The sequence below is a fragment of the Musa acuminata genome, chromosome BXJ3-10 (genome assembly GCF_036884655.1).
Source record: "Musa acuminata AAA Group cultivar baxijiao chromosome BXJ3-10, Cavendish_Baxijiao_AAA, whole genome shotgun sequence".
Taxonomy (NCBI): domain Eukaryota; kingdom Viridiplantae; phylum Streptophyta; class Magnoliopsida; order Zingiberales; family Musaceae; genus Musa; species Musa acuminata.
The window spans coordinates 12,800,448-12,827,848 of NC_088358.1; the positions used below are offsets into that span (position 1 = coordinate 12,800,448).

Consider the following 27,401-nt stretch of genomic DNA (forward strand, 5'->3'; position numbering starts at 1 on the left):
GAGGCTAAGCAAATAACTTATAACATAGCTAACAGTCTCAAGGGCAGGGGGGTTGTTATCGGGGAGAAGACGCCGCCATGGACGAGGCGGAGGAGATCCTTCTGAGTTCGCTGCGCAGTTCCGGCGTTTCGCTTCCTTCGGGCCTCTCCGCCTCCTCCTCTTCGATCAAAGGTCTCTCCCCCGACGCCCTCGTCTCCGTCTGCGCTCAATCTCTTCGCCTAATCCGTGGCGCCGCCTCGGCGTCCCTCCCGACCTCGATCCCGGATGCCGCCGCGGAGCGGTTCAAGGTTTGCGCGGATGTTGCCGCGGTCATCAAGTCGATCGGATATAAAGACGATCTCAGCTTCCACCAGGTAGTTGCTCCCCCTTTTTCTTTTGTTCGTAAGCGACCAATCTGTTCGCTTGTCGACAATGATGATTCGGGTGAGAAGACCTTTATTTTATATTCGAAGAATCCATATCAAAGAGTCTACTATGAATAAGGAGAGGAAGAATTTAGAATTAGGAGTTTGTTCTGTTACTGCAAACAATAACTTTCCCTGAATTTTCTGTTACTGCAAACAATAATTTAGAATAGGATCAAGTGGAATCTTTTATCAACCCTAATCGTATAAATTCACTTAAGTCCCTAATTGTCGATGTTAATATCTGCTCTTTTTTCCTTGTAACTATAACCATAAATGGTGTGAAAATGAGATCAGGTAAGGGAAACAAAATGAGAAAAACTTTCAGTCTTCCAGACTAATGATTGGGTTCCTGTTTTATGGTTTTGAACTTCATGCTTAATCATTACCATTTGAGCTCTAAAACTAGTTTGACCTTGATGTTCCTGAAGAACTTGTTTGGTTGTATATCCAAGCTTCAAAAGTTAAATTCAGATTATCCTCTTTCCTTGTGTTAATATTTGGTGTCTTCTTCTTCTTCTTCTGATTCTGTTGATGATTTAATCATTGTTTAACAAATATTCTCAGAAGCAGAATAATCTATTGGTTTTGCCAGTTTCTATATCCAACAAATGAGGAATCGTACAAGTTGCTGAGGTTTTTAGTGGAGAGGCTATCTGAATCAATTTTGAATACAGGTGCATCAGATGATACAACAACCAGTCATGCTTCTGACAGCACCTTAGCTAGTGGTGATAGTTCTAACGATACATCAAAATTGCTTACAGAGTGGCCTAATAAAATGTATGAGAGTCAAGATTTACATGATTTTCCATGTACTTCCGGAAGATCATACAAAGAATTACGGGAGATATCTGATATAGATGTTACAGAAGTAAACACACATGGGTTGCTTGGTGCTAGTGCAGTTCCAGGGCCACTGGAAGAGTCAGATGATGCAGGATCGTTATACGGGCATCGGAAATGTGATATAGAGATTCATTGCAAGGAGGGAAATGTTGGATATGTTTCAGAACAACCAAGGAATTCCACAGAGGTATGTGCCAATAAAGAGCATACTGTGCAGGAAGATAGTGAATGTATTGTTGAACTTGAACAGACACTGGCTTCTCTCCGGTTGGAAAAATTGAAGGTAAGTTGTGAAATCACAATCTTTCTTACTAGAGTCTATTTTGTATGCTTTCTAGGCTTCTTGTTGTTTATTCCTTTTGATAAAAGCATGTATTTGTACAAACATATATTTTTTTGAGGAAATTCTGCAGACATACCTTTCATCAAAAACTTTTTATATGAGCGTGGGGTATACAGTGAACCTTAGACATTAAGTACATATCTCTATGAACACAAAGCTATAGATGATCTGCTTCTTGTTTAAATAAACAATTTCTAACATTTAATTTGTGTCGCTGAAATTGTCTGCGATCAAACATTTTTTCAGAGGAAAATGGATATTATTAATCATTTCAAATGCTTGACTTCGAATTAACTGTACTAGATTATTCAGACCTCTCACTTTGGAGTTATTTTTATCTTTCTATAAATTTGTCTTCCTTTAACCCATGTGCTATTACTAAAAGGTTTTCTTTGGAGTTTTACATAGATGGTACCCTTTTTCATATAGGTCTATTTTTGAATATGATTATTATCTTTATGTGATGTTACTTGCCTCAAATATCTGCTTCAGCTAAGAAATGAGACTGAGTGTTTGAAAGATCAAGAGAAGTCATTGAAGGAGAAAACACAGTCTAAAGTCTTCGAAATTCAGGGTCTAGAAGCTGAGTATGAGCTCCTAAAAGCAGCTGTGAAAATGGCATTTGATGATCAACATTCTATTGAGCTCTGTTTGAAAGAGCTCAATGAGCAAGCAGAAGCAAGAAGGGGCAATCTTGTGAAACTGGAAATGCAATGGTAGGATATTGTGGTATATCTTCAATCACAACAAAATCTCAATATAAGTTGATGCTTGGAACTTTGACATATTGCTACTAGAAGTCACAGTATTGTAAGAATTTCTGATTCTATTCATAATGATTACTAATAATATTTGTCATAATTTTATGCTTTCAATCATGGAATGTAGCACTTTTGGTATTAATATTGAATGGCATGGCTTTCTGGGTTTATTAATGAATTATTTATTGCTGTTAAGTTTTCTTCAATGTTGTGCAAGCTTTTTTGGACTCCAAAGCATAACAGGTAGTGGAACTCGCATTGCACTGGTATTAAAAAGACAAAAAGGAACTTGATTTGCTGTCAAAAAAAACTATGCTGCACGTGTGGAATCATGAAAGCTGAAAAAAAAGAGAGACTATAAACCTTGCAAGCTCCTCTTTTCTTGAACAATGCATTTCATAGGAACTTGGCATTTGCACTACATTGTGTTCATTATTCTTTGAAATATTAGTAAGGTTTTATTGATACATCATGTCACACCACGTTGATGGATGTCCATGTTGGTAAAGATCTTTAATGATTTCAATGTCATTCTTTAGGTGCAACTGCTAAACATGTTATCCATTCTCGATCATCATATTGACTTGCAAGTTCTGTGCTTCTTTATGTTTTGTTTACTCTTATATGCCTTTTCTGAGACACAATCTTCTCTGCAGTACATATCATGTTTCCTTACAATAATCAAGCTCCAATTCTCCTCTGTCTGCAGCTCATTCATATGAGATAATGGTAGCTAATTCTTGATTGTATATCTTACCACAATCTAGCTAAACATGGCAAGTAAATGCTGATTGCTTGAAAGCATTATTAAAGCTACTGTACTTTTGGACAGTGAATGTACCAGAGGATGAAAGTTATGGAGGCTCAAATCAACTGCAACTTTCCTCTACAACTTTCACACTGCTTTATCTATTTGATTGCAGGAATGCACTAAAAGGAACAGCAGAAGTGAGACCACTATTGCTTGAGCAGTCGATGCATGCTCAAAAACCTGAACTGCAAGAAAGGCTTTTGAAATTAAAAGAAATTAAACAAGTGACAGAGGCCACAATGTCAGAAATTCACAGAAGGTAAAACTTATTGATAAGAATGCCAACTGTTAGTTAATGAATAATTGTTATATGCAAGAATTGAAATATCGTACCATACTGAAGTTTCGAGATACACTCGGTATGATACGGTACTGTATACCAAGCTGTCACAGACAAACTTCTAAATAGGATGTTTGATGTAATGCTTATGTATATCCGTGTCTTTTGGTATGTTCATGCTTTGCACAGCATGTAGAGGGACGACCGAAGGCTTAATAGTCCCATTTTAGTTGGGTTGGTGGTCGCTTTAGGCTTGTAAATAAAGGTTGTGTTATGTGGACACTTGTGAGAGATTTTCGGTCTGTAATGGATCATTTTGACCCTTTGTTGTGCAACTGTTCATAGCTTGTAAAGTCTGTTTGTAATTTGCATTGTCTATGAAGTGTTTTCGGAAATGTTTACTTGTGGATCCCGAGTAAGGCATTTTCTCTAACCCGTTTTCTCTTTTGTGGGTCCTAAGGGATCATGGGAGGCTTCGGGGAGGCTGACCTTTGCGGACGGACACGCAAGGGTGTCGCTCGACTTAGGCAAAACCAGCTAAGTCCATGACAGATGGTATCCGAGCGGGACAAACACTCATAGAAACACTTAGCATGCAAACGTGGGGGACCTAGCGGGACTACGTTGAGGGCAGTCAGCACACGCGCGACCGTTTCGGGGAAAACGGGCATGGAGATGTAGGGAAAAGGAGTCGCTCGGAGAAGCGGGCATCTGAGATTGACATTCAGAGGAATGACCAACCCTTCGCGCAAGAGACATCACAAGAACAGTCAAGTTTGGAAGAATGCGGAGTGCATAAAGGTTGGGATGGTTGAGTTTGAGCTACGACCCAACGTTGACAACTATACTTGATGGTGCTTATGGCAAGCGAGGCGCTTGGTAAAGGTTGAGACCATGCAAGGTGGAATGAGTTGCTTAGCGACCGAAAGAGTTGTGCAAAGCTCATAGAGGTAAGGGGAATTGCTAACTCGAAGAATTCAATACTCATGCATGGGCTTGTATGCGGACGATGGAATGTTCGTGGCCATCCCAAGGCAACCGAAACTCGGCGCCATGAAGCATTGAAACTTTCTCTTCGGCATGTGAAGGATACGTCCGTAGGAGGCTGAAGTGTGTAACGAGTTCAGCATTTTGCTAGGCCTTGAGTGGTGCAGTGGGGGCTGTATTGACGTGGAGTCACAATCTAGCAAGTGCGTTTGCAGGAGGCAGAACAATGCACAGTTTGTTCAGCAAATCGGAGTAGTCCAAGGGGATGGTGGTCTCCGAAACGAAGAGAGATGTTGCTCTAACAGGACAGTTATCCAGGAGGGATAAGTCACGACTCTCTAGAGGGAGAATAATGTGGGACGGACTACACATGTTGAGGAGGAGTACCTCAACAAATAACAACTCCACGAAGCTCAATGGATCGAGTAAGCGGCGAGGAGTCGTCGCATGATCTCGCTTGAGAGAATGCATTGGTGGATGCATTGCGAGATCAAGTGGGGGAGCGACCCAAAGCAACACAAATGAAAGCACACTTGGAGTCGGTATGGAGATCGGACTCAAGGGAGGGCTGACCCATGGAATGGTGGGCACGACGGCCACCATTAACTCAATGCAAAAACGAGGAGCGGAGCAACTTGGGTGTAACTTGGTGAAGTACCCAAGCCGCATGAAAGGAGCCAGCATAGAAGATGGAACATGGAGCGGAGGCACAATGCTTTCCTTGGACAGAGGCCAAGGACATGAACTCTTGCAAAGGCAAGAGCAGGATCATGTTGTTCCATGGGTCCTTCATTCTGACGGAGTGGACTCATCTTGCATGGTGCCAAAGACGAAGGGAGCTTCTGGGCATATGCACCTTATCTCGGAGAAGCATTTGATGGAGGAACTAAGCTAACTCAACTTGCGGAGGCGAAATTAGGTTCAGAAGGCCTTGGCACGGGGCAAGAGGACGCGAAGGCGGGTACTCTTGAAGAATATGCCACAGTGTTGCCAGTCAAGTTGCTAGGCAGGAAGCGGTGCGCAGCGGAGATTGTGCTGGTAGGGGCAGAGGCCCAAGATCCAGACAATGGTGCACCATTTTCAACGAAGTCGGTGGACTTCGGGAGCTACTAAGCGATGGACTGTCCTAGAGCGGTGCTTCATCTAGGTGTGACCCAAGAGTGGGTGGATGAAGGTCGATTGCCAAAGGAGCGAACAAAATTGAAGGTGGAAGAGACCCTGCGATGTATTGGCAGAGGCCACACATGGAGGGATCACAATTCGAGTTCATCCCACAAGGATCAGAATGCAATAGAGATGTCACCAGGAGGCGATATGGTGCAGCGGATCGTGGTGGAATAGTTCGTGGCAATACGATACACACGACATTGTCCCGTGAGGGACTAGATCATACAGAGGTATGATCGGGAGCTACTAGAAGCTTCACTTCGATGAATAACACGACGACAAGAAGGGCTATGGATTTAAGGAGTGAAGGCCATGGTACCGCAGAGGCGGGTCTTCCGTGCGTGCATCGAATTTTGCATTGGATGAAAGCCTTTGTCATCGGCATATGGGGGCAATGTTCCATCAAGGAAAAAGTTTGAATGCAAGTACCAGTGAGTCCCATGGGAGGGACTTGATCATGCAGAGGTATGATCGAAGCAGCTGAAGAGTTGGACTGCTCCAGAGCCCATATTCGCTTAAGGGAGCCCGGCAAGTCAGAGGACGAGGTCGAGTAAGCGAACGTTGCTACCAAGGAAGCTAAGGAGAATAGAATCAGTGCAAACCCTACAACGTGATGGCAGAGGCCATACATGGGAGTTGCAGTCTGTCTTTCCATCGATTAAAGGGGGCTACTTGGAGAACACAAAGGTGTTAAAGCAGGGGGTTGAAAGGGGTGAGGAAGCGACGATGAGTCCAGAGGGACTTAGCTACCCAAAATTAAGCATCAGTTAGAATGAAGGTGGACTCGGAGGAGCGCCATAGAGACATATCTACTGATCGTGAAGACAAGGGATACAGATGCGAGGCGACGGATAGTAGGGCCATGGGCATAGCAGTGCCATGGTACCGCAGAGGCGGGACTTCTGTGAAAGTCATTGATCCCTTGCTCTTATGGAGGGAGAGCGCTTGGTCGTGAAAGTGGCCGAGGAGGTGGAGCATGCAGAGGCAAACTCCAAGTACCGAGACAAGGCTGAAGGGCAGAGGCCAAGGAATTTCGTAAGACTGGTGTCAACGAGCTTCTCATCAAGATAGTGGAAAGTGAAGGACTTCGGGTCATACAAAAGTACACGACCAAGGAACGAAGCAGGCAGTACGCGGTGCTGTACCTTTGCTACTCAGTGGAGTAGGCGACCGGGTTGATGGAGAAGATGATACAATCCCAGAGGCAACCAAAACTATTAGAGACTTACTCCAATTTGGGGTGAAAATTTTCTGCATTCCAGAAGTTTAATGACATTGAGAAGGTGAATCGCAATAGCTAACTCAATGCAAGAAGTGCAAACACTTCAAGTGCTTCAGAAGTGTGAGCAAAGAGCAAGCGAAGGCCAGTAACAAGCTCGATGCATGGAGTACAACTTCGAGGAGGCGGGCGAAGTCAAGTAACCTTTGCCTTCTCAACTCTTAAGAGAATGGGCGAAACCGAGTGCCCCAATTCTCTTATCTATCTAGCATAGGAGCTCTGCACAAGTTCAAAGACCCTTCGAAGATAATAGAAGACAATAGTTGTCAAATCCTCACCAACGATGATCAGTGCTACTGAGAGTAGATTGTCCGCTTCATTTTCCAACGAAATGCCATTCGAAAGCGGAAGTGATGCGAATCTACTTGGAAGTGACAACTAAGTGAAGGAAGAGTCAATGGGCAAATTTTGTGGAGGAAGGACCCAAAACTTCAGAAGCTTGCAAGGCGATGCTCGTTAAAGCTCCAACAAGCATCCACCCATTTCATGCAGCATGAGGCATTTGAGAGACTGGCGTATAGTAAGGATGGTCTTTTCCTTCATCTGGAGGATCCGCAGGAACCAACAGGGATTAACACAACTCAGCCAACCCCACACTAGAGTCAGAGTCATTGGCGAGTTGAAGCAGCATGGCGGATCAAAGGTTCGACTACTCAAAAACAGCAACGAAGAGCAGTTGGGAGCTAGGAGGCGCATTGCAGCTGGAGCAGAAGATTGAAGACTCAGCAAAGGCAAGGAGTTGCAGTGTCGGCAAAGGCTTCGACAAGGACATCGAAGGAATAAGTGGGGGAGAATGTCACGGACAAACTTCTAAATAGGATGTTTGATGTAATGCTTATGTATGTCTGTGTCTTTTGGTATGTTCATGCTTTGCACAACATGTAGAGGGACGGCCAAAGGCTTAATAGTCCCATTTTAGTTGGGTTGGTGGCCGCTTTAGGCTTGTAAATAAAGATTGTGTCATGTGGACACTTGTGAGAGATTTTCGATCTGTAATGGACCATTTTGATCATTTGTTGTGCAACTGTTCAGAGCTTGTAAAGTCTGTTTGTAATTTGCATTGTCTATGAAGTGTTTTCGGAAATGTTTGCTTGTGGATCTCGAGTGAGGCGTTTTCTCTAACCCGTTTTCTCTTTTGTGGGTCCTAAGGGACCATGGGAGGCTGACCTCTGCGGACGGACACGCAAGGGTGCCGCACGACTTAGGCAAAACCAGTTTAGTCCGTGACAAAGCAGTATGTTTCGGTATACTGCTTGGTGTGTATATATATGTATATATATGTATATATGCATATATATATGTATATATACATATATATATGTATATATACATATATATATATATGTATATATACATATACATATACATATACATACATATATATTAAGTAAAAAAAAATCTCTTCTCCCCATGCGATGCGACGTCACAGAAAAATGAGGCAACATCGCCTCTCTCTCTCTCTCTCTCTCTCTCTCTCTCTATATATATATATATATATATATATATATATAAGTAAAAAGATCTTTTATTTATATATATATTTATATATAAAAGTAAAAAAAAAAAAATCTGCAACGTCGCCTCTCTTCTCCCCATGCGGGGCGATGTTGCCGAGGCGACGTCACAGAAAAACAAGGCGACATCGCCTATATATATAAGTAAAAAAAAAAAAATCTATGACGTCGCCTCTCTTCTCCCCAAGCAGGGCGACGTAGTAGAAAATCAAGGCGACGTCGCCTTTATATATATATATATATATATATATATATATATATATATATATATATACCGTTCAGTAGCAGGCGGTCCATGTACCGGTTTGTACCGCCCGGTACGGGTGGTATTATTTGAAATTGAAGACTTTGGTTATATGTAGATCATAGTGTGGGTACCAATGCTGTAGTTTACTTGTGAACTAGAACTTTGATCTAATTTTCCAGAAATGAAATAATAGGTAAACTGTTACAAATCAGTTGTAGGAAAAAGGCGTGTGCTACATCAATAATTTTTAGGCTCATTTTGTTTTATCTCCATTACGATTGTCAAATTTGTTTCTCCTGGCTTACTTTTTGTTGTTCTCAGGGAGGTTGAACATGCTGAACTAATTGTCGAGCTTGATAAATTGCCAAAAGTTCCTTCTAGAAAATATTACATTGATCGTGTGACTGAAATAACAAAGAACAGCTGGAAACAAGACACTGACCTTCATCGAATATTAAAGGAGATTCGAGAAGTTCAGCTAGAGAGTAATTCCATACAGGAAAGGCTTCACAGGACATATGCTGTGGTTGAAGAAACAGTTTTCAGGTATAAGATTTTGCATCTTGCTCTTGTTTTTGTTGTTAAGGTTTTATTAAACTTTAGGAAAATTTTGCTTATGTTTGTTCATATAGAGCAATTTCAGAAAATTATGCTATTCAGCTCAATGATGAACTCTGGCATGCTTCTTTTATGTGATCTTATTTTGGACCTTGTTTCATGAGACATAGCTATTGCTATGGTTCCGTGCAACAGATGTTCACTGGTCATGTAATCAAATTAAATGTCCTTTTCCTTAAGTTTTTAGGATTATATTTGTTGTTTGCCTCAGCATTCAGTTGGTGTTGTCTACTATTCAGGAGGTCTTGACTTGGTAGTTTCAGTATATGCCTAGGATAACTAGAATGAGTTAATTTTTTTTTTATTGCATGCTGAAATTTTAGAAGGAATTCAAGTATTTTCTTGGATGACATCCTTGTTTCCTTGGCCTCATGTAAGTCTTCATTTGCTATTTCGTTTTGTGCTCCTTGGCAGTTTGTACTATATTACTATATCATGAGAGACTTCCTACACTTCCATCATCTTTGACGTGGAACCAATCTTATCTATCTCTTATTTAAATAAATTTGATTAGTTTAGGGGTTATTTTGCATATCATAAGTTGTCACATGACAACATACTGAATAATTTTGACCTAGTTTCTTAGATTACTCAAGGAAGAAGAAAATGTGGAAAGAATTTAAGAAAAATCAAATTATGATCGTGATTGAAAATTCCAAATCCTAATGGATGATCCCAAATCCTAATTGAAAATTATTTCTTCGAAAGGAAATCAAATCATATATTTGATTTGGAGCAATTGTAAAATTTTCACTTTTACATTTTTTTTTGTACTTAGATAATAAAAAGGGGCTAGAACATTGTAATGCATTATTTAGAGATGAATCAATGAATCGTATGCTTTTCCTACCTTGTGTGTGAGTGGTGCGAGGCTTTCATCCTGAGAGTTCGTCTCTTAAGCCACAGCAAGTGAGTTAGTTAACACAACCTTTATATAATAAACTAAAGAAAACTGGAAAAAAAACATTTTAATCTAGAAGATAAAAAGTTAGTATACAAAATAAAAGAAAAAATAAAGCATCTATTGCAATTAGGAATCCCTAGACAAGAAGCCACAAAAATTATAGAAACAGATGCATCATAAAATAGACGGGGAGCGATCCTATAACAAAAAATCGAGGTCAAAGAAGAAATTTATAGGTATAGAAATGGAAAATATAATCAAAAATATTATATTAACATCAACAGATGCTGAAATAGAAGTAATAATTAATGCAATTAATGCCTATAGAATATACTTAGACAAAGAATTCATTAAGAGTTGGCTGTCATAATATTGTAGCTTATTATAATAAAACACATAAAAGTAGATTAGTACAAAGAAGATGGTATAGATTAGTAGACTACATCACTGGAAATGGTTATAAGCAACAATCCCAACATATCAAAGGAAAGGATAATAAGATTGCAGATTATTTATGTAGAGAACTAATAAAACCAATGAGAAATAATATCATTCTAGAAGTAATACAACAATTCATAATGAAAAACTTTGGATATAATATCTTCACCTTCAAAGCAACAGAACAAAACAAAATAAATTATTTACATTTCTAGACAAAGACAAATAAGTATTAGCTGAAAGAGAAAGTTTCTCTTGTCAGGCATGGTTCACTGGATTATGAGAAATCAATAGAATTTGGAATACATTTTGAAAGAGGTAATGCAATAAAATTCTTTTGTTTCAGATTAGACATGAAAAAGAAACTATATTTTATGATCCAAATGAAAATATGTTCACCTACTTCGAGTTGTATAGAAATCCAGAGGTACGAAAGGTAAACTACTTCTAAATATGGCAAATATTCGATAATAGAATACAATGCAATATAGCAACATGCCTTATGCATGTAGCAAAGAGGCAATTGAAATAAAAGAAGCACATATTGGACTTGAATTTTTATATTTCAAAAGAAAATTTATGAATCAATACTATCCGCTGATAGGAGGAATATAAATAGGAATAAGATGAAAAATAAACTATCGTTACATAAAGGCGAGATGCAAATTTCAGAATAAAGTTTGGTTTTCTTCAGGAACATGAGCTCGAAAGAATTCCCAGGTCCAAAAGGCTTTCGGCTATTTCAAACCAAATGCACTCTCCCTACTGAAGATCAAATTCTTCTAAGTGATATTTTCAACTTTTCTTATTATAAGCAGTATAAATTGGTAATAAGAGGTCTACATAGAATGGCAGAAAGGATAGACAGTTACAATAATAGTTTGATATCAGCACAAAATACAATAAATGGATGTCTGTTAGAGGTTCTGCAATATATGGACCAAGATATTAGCTAAAATCAGTATATAACAAGTAGAATAGCTGAATTAGAAGAGGGAAATAAGAACCGTAAATCCTGCTTGGAAGAACATCATGAATTAGCAGAAGAAGCTCTATGGCACAGGAAAATGTATGAAAGAAAAGAAATACAGATCATCAACTACATTGTTAGGCAATAGCTGAAAAAGTTTTTTATGAAAAAACTGCCAACAAAAGTTCAAGATTATATTTATGAAATAATGAGGACAAAAGATAGGAAGGAACTCTTAGAAATCCAAAAAAGCTTTGTGATCTCTTCTTTCTAGTATAAAATGTTCCTAATATGTCACCACAAGGAATTCCAGTATCATGGATGACTATGACTCATCAAGATCATAAGTGATATTATGAAAGGCATTGTGTCAGTCCTCTATATGATAGTATGATCATAGTAGAATATTTTGGAGTAAAAATGTTGAAAATATAATATTCGGAATGACATACAATAATATGGGACAAAATCAGAAAAGGTAGAAGCTTGTACTGCTTTCTAGAAAGAGGATTAATTGAAGAAATTGATTTTTGTTGTTCTCATTTCAATAGTCTAAAAAGAGAAGGCATTCTCTATAGACTTAAAGCAACTCTCCTTTATATATATTGGGAAAGAATAATTTTATCCACCTGAAGATTGAAAATTCTGCTTGGTAGAACAAACGAAGAATGAGCATATGCTTTTAGAATTTTCATAATTTTTGACCTCATCGTCAAACTTTTACACATCTTTTCATCCTATCGGATCCATAGAAAAACCTGTAGAGGAGTTTGTACATTTACACAAAATTAAATATATTATGAACAATAGATGATAGACTAGAAGAAGGCTTATAGCCCAAGGACCTTGATATGAAATATATTTTGATTCCTATATTGTTTTTATATAGCTCATTCCTAGAAGCAAAGAGTTTAATCAACAATTTATGTATGAAACTAAGCAAAAGATGGATAGACAAGAATAAAATCTTTGGAATGAACTATGGAATGATATGAATTAACTTGTTGAAGAATATGACCATATTGAACTTGTATAATTTGATGAGAAGAAGAAAATCTTCAATAGTTGGAAAATGTAGAAGAAAAGAATATCGACGATCCGTTGGAAACAAATAAAACAGATGAAAGTATAGACCATATAATAAATGAACTTGATCAAGTTCACGATGAACTACAGTCTCTGGTTCAAAAGATTTTTGATCAGGAAATGACCGATGGAAGTCATACATAAACTACAGAATCCATGGCCAGGTGTCCGGTCCGCTGCCTTAAGATCCGGTTCGCCGTAGGATAAGAATGTCGCCTGGATAGAAACAACAATTTAGTGAAGATAAATTTAAGATGTCAGCAATGACATTCGCACAACACTGTTCAAACCCCCTCGACATGCCCATAAATACACTCCCTATTTATGTAAAATCTATCCGAAGTTTGTCTTTGTGAATAGTTTTGGTATTTTTGCCCTTTTCTAAATTATGCTTCTAACCTTTTTCATTGGATCTACAAATAATTCTTTCTGTCTCTATCCTTTTTATACTATTAAGAACTATTATTATGATTGTTAAGAATCTAGCTAACTAGAAAATATCTCTTCGCTCTAGTTCTTTACCCAAACTATTGCCTGATTTGCCCAATTTCTACTTATCTAAGAGCCAACGGACTTATGTAGTGCAAATAGGTATAGAACAGATTGCAGAAAAAGCTTCTAAAAGCGAGTAAATTATATTATTCAGAATACAACGATTTACAAAGAAACTCTATTATTCAAATATTCAGCATGAAGAATATTTTAGAAAGATACAACTAAAACAGAAAACTTACAAGAACTGTGTCTGATTTCTTAGGCGACTCATGATGAACACTATAGGGTTGGAAGGCTAAGGGACCCTGAGAGCACACATACACAAACTTTAGATATATTTGTAGGCGTGTTGAGACGATTTGAACAGTGTTGTGCAGATGTCATTGCTGACGTCTTCAATTTATCTTCACTACATTGTTGTTTTTATCTAAGTGACGCTCTTATCTTGAGGCGGTAAACCGGATCCGGAGGCGGCGGACCAGACACCTACCCATGGATACTGAAGCTTATGTATGACTTTCATCGGTCATTTGCTGATCAAGTATCTTCTGAGCCAGAGATTGCAATTTACTGTGAACTTGATCAAGTTTATTTATAATATGGTCTATACTTTCATCTGTTTCATTCATTCCCAAAGGGTCGTCAGCATTCTTTTCTTTTACATTTTTTAACTGTTGAAGATTTCTTTTTTCCTTATCAGATTCTACATAGATTTTCCATATGGCCATATTCTCCAATAGGCTAATCCATAGCATTCCATGATTCGTTCAAAAGATTCTATCCCTATCTGTCCATCTTTTGCTTAATTTCATACATGAGGTATTGATGAAGCTCTTTGCTTCTAGGAATGAGCTGTGTATAAAAGCTGTATAGGAACCAAGCTCCTTAAGCAATAAGCTTTCTTCTAGTTTGCCATTTATCCTCCATAATATATTTAGTTTTGTGTAGATGTACGGACTTCTTTGTAGGTTTTTCTATTGATCTGATAGAATGAAAAAATGTGTAATAGTGTGACGATAAGATCAAAGTTGTGAATATCCTAGAATCTTCTGCCCATTCTTTGTCCATTTTGCTAGGTAGGATTCAATTTTCAAATGAATAAAATTATGCTTTCCTGGTATATAAAGAAGGACTACTTTAAGTCTATAGGGAATGTCTTCTATTTCTAGATTGTTGAGATAAGAACAATAAAAATCAATTTCTTCAATTAATCCTCTTTCTAGAATGCAGGACAAACTTTTACATTTTTTTATTTTGTCCCATATTGATGCATGCCTTTCTGAATATTTGATTTTTAACTTTGTTACTCCAAAATATTCTGCTATGATCATACTGTCATACAGAGAATTAACATATGCCTTTCATAATACTCCAAAATATTTCCAAATGCACCCTAAATGTTTTTGCTTCTCCTATTCTTTGGATCGCATCTTTGTTTGGTATTAAATATGTATCATCTCTAATATTATCATTTAATCTTTTGTAGTTTATTACCATTCTTGCTTTTTCTCTTTTTATCTCGGAATGGTTTCTAACCATAAAAGCTGCAGATCTATGCTTACTCCTACTTTCTCTAATAACTTCTAATTATAGTAATTCTTTAATTTGTGTATTAAATTCCTCCATATCCAAGGGGTAAGGTTTTATAGTTGAAGTGATTATTGTAATATCTGAATTTATTAAATCTATTTTTGCTTTTATATTATTCCTTTCCCAATTAATTGCTGGGTTTATCCCAAATGTCCAATCTCTTCTAGCTTCTTCTATAATGTCTGCTGTGAAGTCTTCACTTTGTTCTATTTTGGCTACCATGTTGGTTGCTCTAGGGAACAAAGTTACTGTCCTGTTGCTTATATATAAGACTCCTTTTGAACGTATGAAATTTATTCCTAATATTATTGGTACCAGGGTCTGCCGTACCGAACTGTACCGCCTTGTACGGGCGGTATATACCGGTCCGACAGGTTGTCGGTACGCGGACTGCCTGTTACTGGTCCGAGTGCACTGTAGCACTATAGTAGTGCTACAGTACTCGATACACCTGGGTGTACCGCTCGGTATACCGTACCATACCGGTACCGAGCCCAGGTCGAAATACCGGTACGGTACGGTATTGCGAATCTTGATTGGTACAACACCTGGTATTTTGACAACTAGAGTTCTTGGTAGATAAAATATGGTATTTGTATTTCTATTGTTACATTTGATATGAAATATTCAAACTCATATTGGATATTATCAAACATTATAATTTTTCCTGGATTATCTAACTTTTTAAGGTATTCTATTGGGATTATATGTTTCTGTATTACACATGATCTGGCTTCTGTCTATAAGAGCTTTAGTAACTACATTTGTCGTTTTGAATTTTATAATTGAAGTCACATATATGCTTTTTGTGCTTACATTATTTACTGGTTTTAGATTACCAATTTCTATATAGTCTCTAGGGTCTATTAATTCCAAAAGGTTTACTTCTTCTAAATCTCGTATCTCCTCTATTTCATATATACTAGAGTTATCTGAATCTGCATCTTCTTCTAGATGTAATTGATGTAATTCTATATATTTTAGAGGTTTTTCTAATTTTGGGCAATTGGGTTTTATATGGCTTTCAGCTCCACACAAGTAGCATTTGCATTTCTTTTCGCATTTTCTCCTATATTGGTGTCTTTTGGGTTTTCTATAATTTTTTGTATCTGATCTTCTATAATACTTTTTCTTAAATATTCTTTTTCCTACTGGTTTTAATCTATAATTTTTATATTCTTTATATGATTTTCTTCGTCTTGGTGATGGTCTTTGGCACCCGAATTCATCAGGTTCATGATATGCAATTTTTTTTGCATCCTCCTGGTCCGAATCCTCTTTTATCATTTCTAAAGAGATTTCTTCCTTTTAGCAATCGTACTTTGTCACATATCTGGGCATAAAAATTTTTGGCAAATCTTATGGCCTATCGTTTGCTGAAAATTCTGCTTGAGATTTTTATATATTCCAGCAATTCTTTCTGCAGTCTTCCTCCTAAATTTTCTTTAATTCCAGTTATATATTTTCCTATGTAATATGGATTAGATGCCTGTCCTGATTTGCTTAATATTTTACAAGGGCTTTTGAGGAGTCTTCTAATGAACTTAGGTTACAGCACCTTATCTTTTTTAGGTATCCTAAGTATTTTGCTTTTGTTTTTTGGTATCTCCTATGACACATTTACCAATTGTGTCATAGGTATTCTTAAGTATTTTGCTAAGGCTTTTTCAAACTGTATCCATAATTGTATATATTTCCTTTCGATGACTTCTAAGTAGGATGTATGTTTATTTGCATAATATGCATGAAATATATCTTTCAGTGATCCTCTTAAGGAGCTATTTATAAAATCTAGTGAGTCGTCTACTTCTGATTGTAAAAATGAAAATGTTAGTCTTTGTCCCCAATCTTCTAGTTCTTCTTCCTAGTATTGTATGAGTATAGTGTCTAAATTTATGCTTGTAGTAAGTTTTTCTCTACATATGTATCTGTATTCCATTTCTTCTCCTTGTTTTTCTTGGGTTGCCCTACTAGAACTAGCTTCTCCATCATTCATCATTACTTCTTCATTGTTTATCATTACTTCATCAAAACATTCTTCTTCTTTGCTTCCGAATTCAAGTTGATATATTTCATTATCTTCTTTCTCAGGCTCCTCTATTTTCAAATTCCTCTTTTATGTTTCCTTCATCTATTATATGTAATCATATTTCTGGTAGCAAGGATTCTTCTAATAGGTCGTGGAAATCTCTCTCTCTCTCTGTTATTACATTGATCTCAAATTCATCTTTTTCATCTTCAATAATCCTTGTTATTCTTTGTGGTTCATGATATATTCTTGTATGATTACTTGTTTCATTGTCCATCTTGTAGATTTTGATGTTTTCTATAACATTTTTATTGGCTTTATCTACATCTTCTCCTTTGATTTGTTCTATTATATTATTTGTTTCTTCTTCTCCTCTCTCTGTTTTGAAGATAATTTCTTCTAATGTCATAAATTCTAGACTATTTCCTTTATATTTCATTGGTCTTTTCTTTCTTCTATATAAATCTCCTAGTTGATGGGGTTATTTCTTATGTCTTCATTTACTTGTTTGGTAAAGTAGCTAAAGTTAATGAAAGTTTATTTCATTATCATTTTTAGGCTTTATTTCACTTAACATATTTATTTTAATAATATTTTCATCTTCTAGCTAGGTTATTTTTTCTATGTAATTGGAAAATCTTGCTACTGCAAATCCTTGGACATTAGTGTATACATGTCTTGAGGTTGCTTCTAGTTCGATGTCTTGCCTTTTACTTATACTTCCTAGATCCCAGTCTTCAAATTTTAAAGTCTCAATCATTTTTGCGAGGATCATATTTATACCTCTAATTGCAAAACTTTCCACTAGTTTTTCTATTTGTAATAAAAATCCTACACTTATTATGTAGTGTTCCTATTAAGCCTATGGTGACTGCAATATTATTGCTTCAAGAATCATGTCATAACTATTGCTTTTAAATATTATCTTAATATATCTTAAGAATTCTACTAGGTTCATGGAAAAATTTGGTATACATCCTATTACAGCATAGTTGTCATTCATATTACACTAGTGCATAGCTATTTGAGCTTGGTCATGATTATTAAATTGGTCACAAAAAATATGTCATAAATGTTCCTCCTACTCCCTTTCTGACTAAGTTTACAATTCTTATAACTATTCAAGGTATGCAATATCATACCGTACCGGAGTTTCGACGTTCGCTCGGTACGGTATGATATTGTATTCCGAGCGGTATACCGTTCGGTATATATATATATATATATATATATATATATATAATTCGGCAACATTGTCTCGTTTATATATATATATAAATTAATAAATATATATATAAAAGATTATATATATTTATATATATATATATTTATAAAAGGCGACGTCGCCTTTTCCTTCTCCCATGCGGGGCGACGTCGTCGAGGTGACGTGACGTCGCCTCATATATATATATATATATATATATATATATTCTTATAAAAGGCGACGTTGTCGAAAAAGGCGATGCAACGTCGCCTTTTATAAAAATATTTATAAATAAATAAATAAATAAATAAATAAATAAATATATATGTATATATATGTATATATATATATATGTATATATATATATATGTATATATATATATATACATATATATTTCATTCCGTCCGGTAAGGGACGGTCCGTGTATCGGTCAGCTGACGGACCAGTATGTACTGCCTGTACCGGGCTGTCACGGACAAAGTTCTAAACAGGATGTTTGATGTAATACTTATGTATGTCCATGTCTTTTTGTTTGTTCATGCTTTACACAACATATAGAGGGACGATCGAAGACTTAAAAGCCCCATTTTAGTTAGGTTTGGTGGCTTTCTTAGGCTTGTAAATAAATGTTGTGTCATGTGGACACTTGTGAGAGATATTCGATCTGTAGTGGACCATTTTGACCTTTTGTTGTGCAACCGTTCAGAACTTGTAAAGTCTGTTTGTAATTTGCATTGTCTATGAAGTATTTTCAGAAATGTTTGCTTGTGGATCCCGAGTGAGACATTTTCTCTATAACCCATTTTCTCTTTTGTAGGTCCTAAGGGACAATGGGAGGCTTCGGGGAGGCTGACTTTTGCGGACGGACACGCAAGGGTGTCGTACGACTTAGGCAAAACCAGCTAAGTTTGTGACAGATGGTATCAGAGCGGGACAAGTACTCATAGAAACACTTGGCATGCAAATGTTGGGGACCTAACGGGGCTGCGTTGAGGGCAGTCAGTACACGCGCGACCGTTTGAGGGAAAACAGGCATGGAGATGTAGGGAAAAGGAGTCGCTTGGAGGAGCGATCATCTGAGATTGGCATTCAGAGGAATAGCCAACCCTTTGCGCAAGAGGCACCACGAGAACAAGCAAGCTTGGAAGAATGCGTAGCGCACAAAGGTTGGGATGGCTGAGTTCGAGCTACGGCTCGATGTTGACAACTACACTTGATAGTGCTCTAGGCAAGCGAGACGCTTGGTAAAGGGTGAGACCATGCAAGGTGGAATGAGTTGCTTAGCGACCGAAAGAGTTTTGCAAAGCTCACAAAGGTGAGGGGAATTGCTAACTCGAAGAATTCAGTAATCATGCAAGGGCTTGTATGCGGATGATGGAATGTTCGCGGCCATCCCAAGGCGACCGGAACTCGGCGCCATGGAGCATTGGAACTTTTTCTTCGGCATGAGAAGGATATGTCCGTAGGAGGCTAAAGTGTGTAGTGAGTTCAATATGTTGCTAGGCCTTCAGTGGTGCAGCGGGGGCTGTATTTATGTGGAGTCGTAATCTAGCAAGTGCGTTTGCAGGTGGTAGAACAATGCATAGTTTGTTCAGCAAATCAGAGTAGTCCAAGGGGATGGTGCTCTCCGAAACGAAGAGAGATGTTGCTCCAGCGGGATAGTTATCCAGGAGGGATAGATCCTAGTTCTCCAGAGGAAGAATCATGTGCAACAGACTGTACATGTTGAAGAGTACCTCAAAAACAACAACTCCACAAAGCTCAATGGACCGAGCGAGCAGCGAGGAGTCGTCGCGTGATCTCTCTTGAGAGAATGCATTGGTGGATGTATTGCGAGATCAAGTGGGGAGCGACCCAAAGCAACACAAATGAAGGCACACTTGGAGTCGATATGAAGATCAGACTCAAGTGATGGCTGACCCATGGAATGGTGGGTGCGAGGGCCACCATCAATCAATGCAAAACGAGGAGCGGAGCAACTTGGGTGTAACTTGGCGAAGTACCCAAGCCGCATAAAGTGAGCCGGCATAGAAGATGGAACATGGAGCGGAGGCACAAAGCTTTCCTTGGACAGAGGTCAAGGACATGAACTCTTGCAGAGGCAAGAGCAGGATCATGTTGTTCCATGGGTCTTTCATTCTGATAGAGTGGACTCATCTTGCATGGTGCCAAAGATGAAGGGAGCGTTTGGGCACATGCACCTTATCTCGGAGAAGCATTTATGGAGGAACTAAGGCGACTCAACTTGCGGAGGCGAAGTTGGGTTCAGAAGGCCTTGGCATAGGGCAAGAGGACGCGGAGGTGGGTACTCTTGAAGAATATGCCACAGTGTTGCCATTCAAGTTGCCATGAAGGAAGCGGTGCGCAGCGGAGATTGTGCTGGTAGGGGTAGAGGCCCAGGATCCAGTCAATGGTACACCATTTTCAGCGAAGTCGGTGGACTTCGGGAGCTACTAGGCGACGGACTGTCCTAGAGTGGTGCTTCGTCTAGGTGTGACCCAAGAGCGGGTGGATAAAGGTCGATTGCCAAAGGAGCGAACAAAATCGAAGGTGGAAGAGACCTTGCGATGTATTGGCAGAGGCCACACATGGAGGGATCACAATTCGAGTTCATCCCACAAGGATCAGAATGCAATAGAGATGTCACCAGGAGGCGACATGGTGCAACGGATCGTGGTGGAACAGTTCGTGGCAACACGATACACACGACATAGTCCCGTGAGGGACTGTATCATACGGAGGTATGATCGGGAGCTACTGGAAGCTCCACTTCGGTGAACAACACAACAACAAGATGGGCTATGGATTCGAGTGAAGGCCATGGTACTACAGAGGCGGGTCTTCCATGCGTGCATCGAATTTTGCATCGAATGAAAGCCTTGGTCATCAGCATATGGGGGCTGTGTTCCACCAAGGAAAAAGTTCAAATGCAAGTACCAGCGAGTCCCATGGGAGGGACTCGATCATGCAGAGGTATATGATCGAAGCAGTTGGAGAGTTGGACTACTCTAGAGACCATATTCGCTTAAGGGAGCCCGGCAAGTCAGAGGACAAGGTCGAGTAAGCAAACGTTGCTACCAAGGAAGCTAAGGAGAACAGAATCGGTGCAAACCCTACAACGTGACGGTAGAGGCCATGCATGAGAGTTGTAGTCTGTCTTTCCATTGACCAAAGGGAGCTGCTTGGAGAACACAGAGGTGTTGAAGCAGGGGGTCGAAAGGGGTGAGGAAGCGACGACGAGTCCAGAGGGACTTAGCTACCCAAAATCAAGCATCAGTTAGAATAGAGGTGGACTCGGAGGAGTGTCACAGAGACATATCTACTGATCGTGAAGAAAAGGGATGCAGATGCAAAGCGACAGATAGTAGGGCTATGGGCATGGCAGCACCATGGTACCGCAGAGGCGGGACTTCCGTGAAAGTCATTGATCCCTTGCTCTCATGGAGGGAGAGCGCTTGGTCGTGAAAGGGGCCGAGGAGGTAGAGCATGCAGAGGCAAACTCCAAGTACCGAGACAAGGCTGAAGGGTAGAGGCCAAGGAACTTTGTAAGACCGGTGTCAACGAGCTTCTTATCAAGATAGCCGAAAGTGAAGGACTTTTGGTCATGCAAGAGTGCACGACCAAGGAACGAAGCAAGCAGTACTTGATGTTGTACCTTTGCTACTCAATGGAGTAGGCGGTAAGGTTGATGGAGAAGATGGTACAATCCCAGAGGCGACCAAATCTATTAGAGAATTACTCCAAGTTGGGGTGAAAACTTCCTGCATTCTGAAAGTTCGATGGCATTGAGAAGGTGAATCACAGTAGTTAACTCAATACAAGGAGTGCAAACACTTCGAGTGCTTTAGAAGTGTGAGCAAAGAGCAGGCGAAGTTCAGTAACCAGCTCGATGCTTGGAGTACAACCATTGAGGAGGCGAGCGAAGTCAAGTAACCATTGCCTTCTCAACTCTTAAGAGAATGGGTGAAACCGAGTACCCCAATTCTCTTATCTATTCAGCAGAGGAGCGTTGCACAGGTTCAAATACCCTTCGAAGATAATGGAAGACAATAGTTGTTAAATCCTTATCAATGGTGATCAGTGCTACTGAGAGTAGATTATCCGCTTCATTTCCCAATAGAATGCCAATCGAAAGCGGAAGTGATGCGAATCTACTTGGAAGTGACAACTAAATGAAAGAAGAGTCGATCGACATTTTGTGGAGGAAGGACCCAAAACTTTGAAAGTTTGTAAGGCGATGCTCATTAAAGCTCCAACAAGCATCCACCCAATTCAAGCAGCATGAGACATTTGAGAGACTGACGCATAGTAAGGATGGTCTTTTCCTTCATCTGGAGGATCCGCAGGAATCAACAAGGATCAACACAACTTAGCCAACCCCACACTAGAGTCAAAGTCATTGGCGAGTTGAAACATCATAGCGGATCAAAAATTTGACTACTCAATAACAGCAGCGGAGAGCAACTGGAGCAAAAGATTGAAGACTCAGCAAAGACGAGGAGTTGCAGTGTCGGCAAAAGGCTTCGACGAGGACGTCGAAGGAATAAGTCGGGGAGAATGCCACGGACAAAGTTCTAAATAGGATGTTTGATGTAATATTTATTTATGTCCGTGTCTTTTGGTTTGTTTATGTTTTGCACAGCATGTAGAGGGACGGTCGAAGGTTTAAAAGCCCCATTTTAGTTGGGTTTGGTTGCCTTCTTAGACTTGTAATAAAGGTTGTGTCATGTGGATACTTGTGAGAGATATTCGGTATGTAGTGGACCATTTTGACCCTTTATTGTGCAACCGTTCAGAGCTTGTAAAGTCTGTTTGTAATTTGCATTGTCTATGAAGTGTTTTCGGAAATGTTTGCTTGTGGATCCCGAGTGAGGCGTTTTCTCTATAACCCGTTTCCTCTTTTGTAGGTCCTAAGGGACCATGGGAGGCTTCGGAGAGGCTGACCTTTGCGGACGGACACGCAAGGGTGCCGTACGACTTAGGCAAAACCAGCTAAGTCCGTGATTGGGCGGTATTATTCGAAATTTTATACCTTGTAACTATTAGTCTTATATGGAACTTTGAGTATTCTGCTAATGATTTTTGTAGTTCATCTGTATTGAAGTCTGTTATGACTGCTTTTTCTACGCATGCTATATCTTATTTCTTTACTTGTCTTATTATTATTTTTCCTTCAAAAGATCTTGTCTTATATGGTGAAACTTCTTTCTTTATCTGTCTTTTAAGATTATTTTCAATGTATGCTTGGGTGTCTCCTAGGTTATCTAATGCTGATTCCTTTCCTTTCTTAGAACCTCCCCTTAACAGTTTTTCCATTGTCTTTTGAGTATTGATTTCTTTAAATTGGGTTTCCATCTTTTGATCCACTGGATGCTTTAAATTCTATATGTGAAAAGTCTAGTTTCTTATGTTTAGTTAGTCTTGATGTTCCTGAAGGGATTTTTAGTTTTTCTAATTGCAATTGTTCTAACTTTTGTATTTTTCCTATAAGTTCTATTTTGGTTTGGATTAAATATTCTAGTATTGTATTCAGGATAGCTTCTTAATTTTGATTACTATTTTTCTCATATCAGGCTATATCAAAATCAGTTGCAGGTATTTTTTTTTAATGGTTTTTGTATGACTTTTGTTAAAGTTCTATCTTCCTTACTCATGCATAATTTTATTTATCTTTTTTATTTGTATTTGTAGATTTTTAATTATTTATTTGATATTTTCTACTTCAGTTTGTAATTTTATCACTAGTTCTTTAGTTTCTTGTTCTATTACTTTAGGATCTGAGATATTTATTGCTTCTAGTGCCTTTTTCAATTCACTTTTATTTGGACTTTGTTTCTACTGCCTTATTCAATTCTCTTTTTTTGGACTTTATTTGATAACTTCCACTGCTTCTCTGATTTGTTCACTTATATGGTCTATATTTCCTAGTAAGGTTTGATTATTATGACTTGACTCTCTAGCTAGATCAATAAGTTCTGAAATTTCTTTATTAGTCTTCTCTTGTTCTCGGAGACTTTCTGAGAGATTTATAATACAATCTTTTATCAGATTTTTTATAGGTGAACCTTGTCTTTTATCGACTATGTACTTTATGTTCTTCAGGTATTTGATAGTTTAATTTCTACCCTCTTTCTAAATTACTTTTTATTTTTGTTTGCTTTTTAATTTCTAAATCCAAATAAGATAAGCGATCTATATTGAAAATTTTAATCCTAACTATTGATTGCTTTGATACCAACAATAAACAGCAACAAATAAAGTGTAAAAACAGTAAATAATAACTACTGCAATGACTATTATGAATAGCACAACTATAGCTATATGAGCATGCACAAAGATCGGAAACCCTAACCTTATCTTTTTTTTCTATTATCTTCCTTTTATTATCTCTTTTCTATTCTCTCTCTACCCCTTTATCATCAAAAGAATCTGCTGCTTCTCGTCTTACATCATATTTGGTATCAGAGCCTTTGGTTTAGCCAAGATGTTATATCATCAAGGCTGATTCAATCTCTTATATGAACTCGGGGCAAGTTCCAACATAGTGAAAGCATATGACGTGGAACCAATCTTATCTATCTTTTATTTAAATAAATTTGATTAGTTTAGGGTTTATTTCGCATAGGATAAGTTGTCATATGGCAACATACTAAATAATTCTGATCTAGTTTCCTAATTTACTCAAGGAAGAAGAAAATATGGAAAGAATTTGAGAAAAAATCAAATTATGATTGTCATTGAAGATTCTAAATCATAATGAAAGGTTTTATAAAGATCAATCTCTGTGAGGATGAAAGCATATCAATCAAGAATATTATCTCCTTCGAAGGGAAAATCAAATCATATGATTTAATGTAATTGTAAAATTTTCACTTATATATATATATATATATATATATATATATATATATATATATATATATATATATATTCTTGTACTTAGCTTATAAAAAGGGGCTAGAATATTGTAATGCATAAATTAGAGATGAATCAATGAATTGTGTTCTTTTCCCACCTTATGTGTGAGGGATGCAAGGCCACAGTTATGTTTCTGATGGTTTGATTCCATCGTTCACGTGCAAGACATGCCGAGGTGTGAGGCTTTCAGACTGGGAGTTCGCTCCTTGAGCCAGAGCGAGTCTGGTGGTTATCCTTTCATTTTCTATTATCTTCCTATTATTATCTTTTTTTATTCTCTCTCCACCTCTCTATCATTAAAAGAAATATGTTGCTTCTCGTCCTATATCAATCTCTCTTTTCTCTATTTATTTTAACCGTTATGCTGCACTATGAAGCACGGACATGCCAGATTAAGTGGCATAGCCGTGTTTGCCATGTGTCGGACACGGATTCATCATCGATTGGCATGTCAGACATGGATTCGTTATTTGCCACGGATTAAGTGGCGTACTTGTGTTCAGTTGTGTCTTTTTTTTTTAATTTTTTTTATTGCATTGGATACGGCCTAGTGTGTCGGAGTCGAGATTCCTCATAACAGCAGAGGTGTTGTGAAATTGGGATTCCTCATCGCGAGCGGACTGCGAAAGCCTGGAATCCTTCCTCACGGATTAAGGGTTTCTTATCGTTGGCGTTAAATACCTCAGGACCTGATTAAACCCTTCTTCCTTATTGGTTTTCGTTCTTCCTCACCATCGAAGCCTTTGCCCAGCCCCACTTGTGGAGGAGGCAAGCTTTGCCGCACCTACCGCATGCATCCCGTCCAGTGAAGCCTGCACCTGCTTCAAGCCATATGTCCCGAACCTCCCTCTTTGCCATCATGTGCTGCCGCACTCTCAAGATCTCCACCCTAAGCCCCCCCTTTGCTGTGATTGCATTGTCGTCATGTTATCGGACCCTCTGCCCCGAGCGACCCACCTTTGACTTGGCGGCCATCGAAAATCTCCCTCAACAGCGTCCGACGACTTCACCGACATCCAATGAGCATCTTACTTAGCGGCGTCTGGCATCCAACGAAGGCAAATTAATTTTATTTAGATTTTTTAAGCTATAAACATTTATTTTGATTATTAACATATTATTAATATATTTTATTTTTTTTGTTTATTGATCTGTGTTTTTTGCTACTGATTAAACTGTTAACATATTATTAACCTATTATTGTTTATTGAGTGTAAAATTTAAATATATAAATATTATAAAATTCATGTTATATGTGTGTGTGTGTGTGTGTCCATGCCATGTTCGTGTCCTAATTTTTTTAAAAACGATGTGTCGCCGTATCCGTGTTGTCATGTCTGTGCTTTTTAGATGCCATACATGTCCATGTTTACACCTAGTTCTCTTTCTTTGTTTTCCTATATAAGTTCATTCCATATCCTTGATGAAATAGTGGAGTCTTTAGCTTCACATTTAGCTTGGAGGTCCGATTTCCGTTTGTTTCTTTTCCTTCTTGTCAATGGAAATGTATGTGTAGGCCAGGCTATGTTCGGTTGTTTTTCTTAAAATGGCCTGGTCTGTTTGCTGCAGGCACATATGTACTAAGCATTTTTTTCATAACATAGGGATGCAAAAAATGATCCAGTCGGGCGACAGGCATATAGGCTTCTAACTAGCATCCACGATATCTTTGAACAAATCGTGGAGAAGATTCGTTCAACTGACAAAGCTAGAAAGGAAGGTGCTGAGCAAGAGAAGAAGCTTGCAGCCATTTCCTCCCGTAATTTTGACATTCAGAAACTCCAAGCAGATCTTGATTCTATCAGGAAGGAAAATGAATTACTAGAGCAGCAACTTTACCACAATTAGTCAGCAAACTTTTCATGCATCATGTCAGGTTCACTGTATGCTCCCAGGTGGTAATTTGTTTAGTTCCTCTCTGATGTTGCTCTTATTTGTATATGATAATCTGAAACTTTCCTAACACCGTACTTTCTTTTGCCTTTTCTTTGTTGTAGATGTTTGCTCTTGCTCCATGAGAAAACTAAAGATATTGAGAACCTGTCGCCTTGCAGCAGCAGCAGCCGGAGCAGGTGTGTCAGATTTAGAAGGTTTGGACAACCCAAGTGGGTTGTTGGATCAGTTCGTCTTTGCTTGTGATAGCGGTGTGATATATATATATATATATATATATATATATATATATATATATATATATATATGATTGTTGGATCAGTTCTTGTCTTTGCTTGTGATAGCGGTGTGATATATATATATATATATATATATATATATATATATATATATATATATATATATATATATATATATATATATTTCTGCAAATTAAAGTGGTTAAGATGAGATACAATCTCAGGCCAACTTAAGATATGAGTCTGGTACACTATGACCAGCGGAATTATGCTAGTGATGGTCCCTGTTGGCTCAAAAGCTTCTGTGAATGTAAGAAAGAGCATGTAGCTTGTCAGTCTCTAATGGAAGTATTGTTCTGATGTGTCGCCAATCA

General features: G+C 38.3%; 1 protein-coding gene across 8 annotated transcripts; it reads left to right on the top strand.

The window, feature by feature from the left end:
• Window positions 1-27,401, top strand: LOC135651925 (uncharacterized). Of its 8 annotated transcripts, XM_065172564.1 has the most exons (8): window positions 1-353; window positions 1,000-1,081; window positions 1,172-1,536; window positions 2,089-2,312; window positions 3,281-3,427; window positions 8,964-9,188; window positions 26,500-26,790; window positions 26,893-27,401. In XM_065172564.1, exons 1-7 carry the CDS (start codon window positions 78-80, stop codon window positions 26,741-26,743), a joined length of 1,563 nt encoding a protein of 520 aa, XP_065028636.1. In that variant the 5' UTR covers window positions 1-77; the 3' UTR covers window positions 26,744-26,790; window positions 26,893-27,401. The 8 variants fall into 8 exon arrangements, 6 of the variants coding, with proteins under 6 accessions (XP_065028636.1, XP_065028634.1, XP_065028635.1 ...); XR_010501995.1 differs by having other exon boundaries at window positions 1,000-1,536; window positions 26,500-26,793; XR_010501996.1 differs by lacking the exon at window positions 26,893-27,401 and adding an exon at window positions 22,885-22,988 and having other exon boundaries at window positions 1,000-1,536; window positions 26,500-26,638.

Coding starts and splice junctions, on each gene's coding strand:
- LOC135651925 (XM_065172562.1), top strand. CDS start 78: ATGGACGAGGCGGAGGAGATCCTTCTGAGTTCGCTGCGCAGTTCCGGC. Junction 1,537..2,088: donor TCCGGTTGGAAAAATTGAAG/GTAAGTTGTGAA, acceptor TATCTGCTTCAG/CTAAGAAATGAGACTGAGTG. Junction 9,189..26,499: donor GTTGAAGAAACAGTTTTCAG/GTATAAGATTTT, acceptor TTCATAACATAG/GGATGCAAAAAATGATCCAG.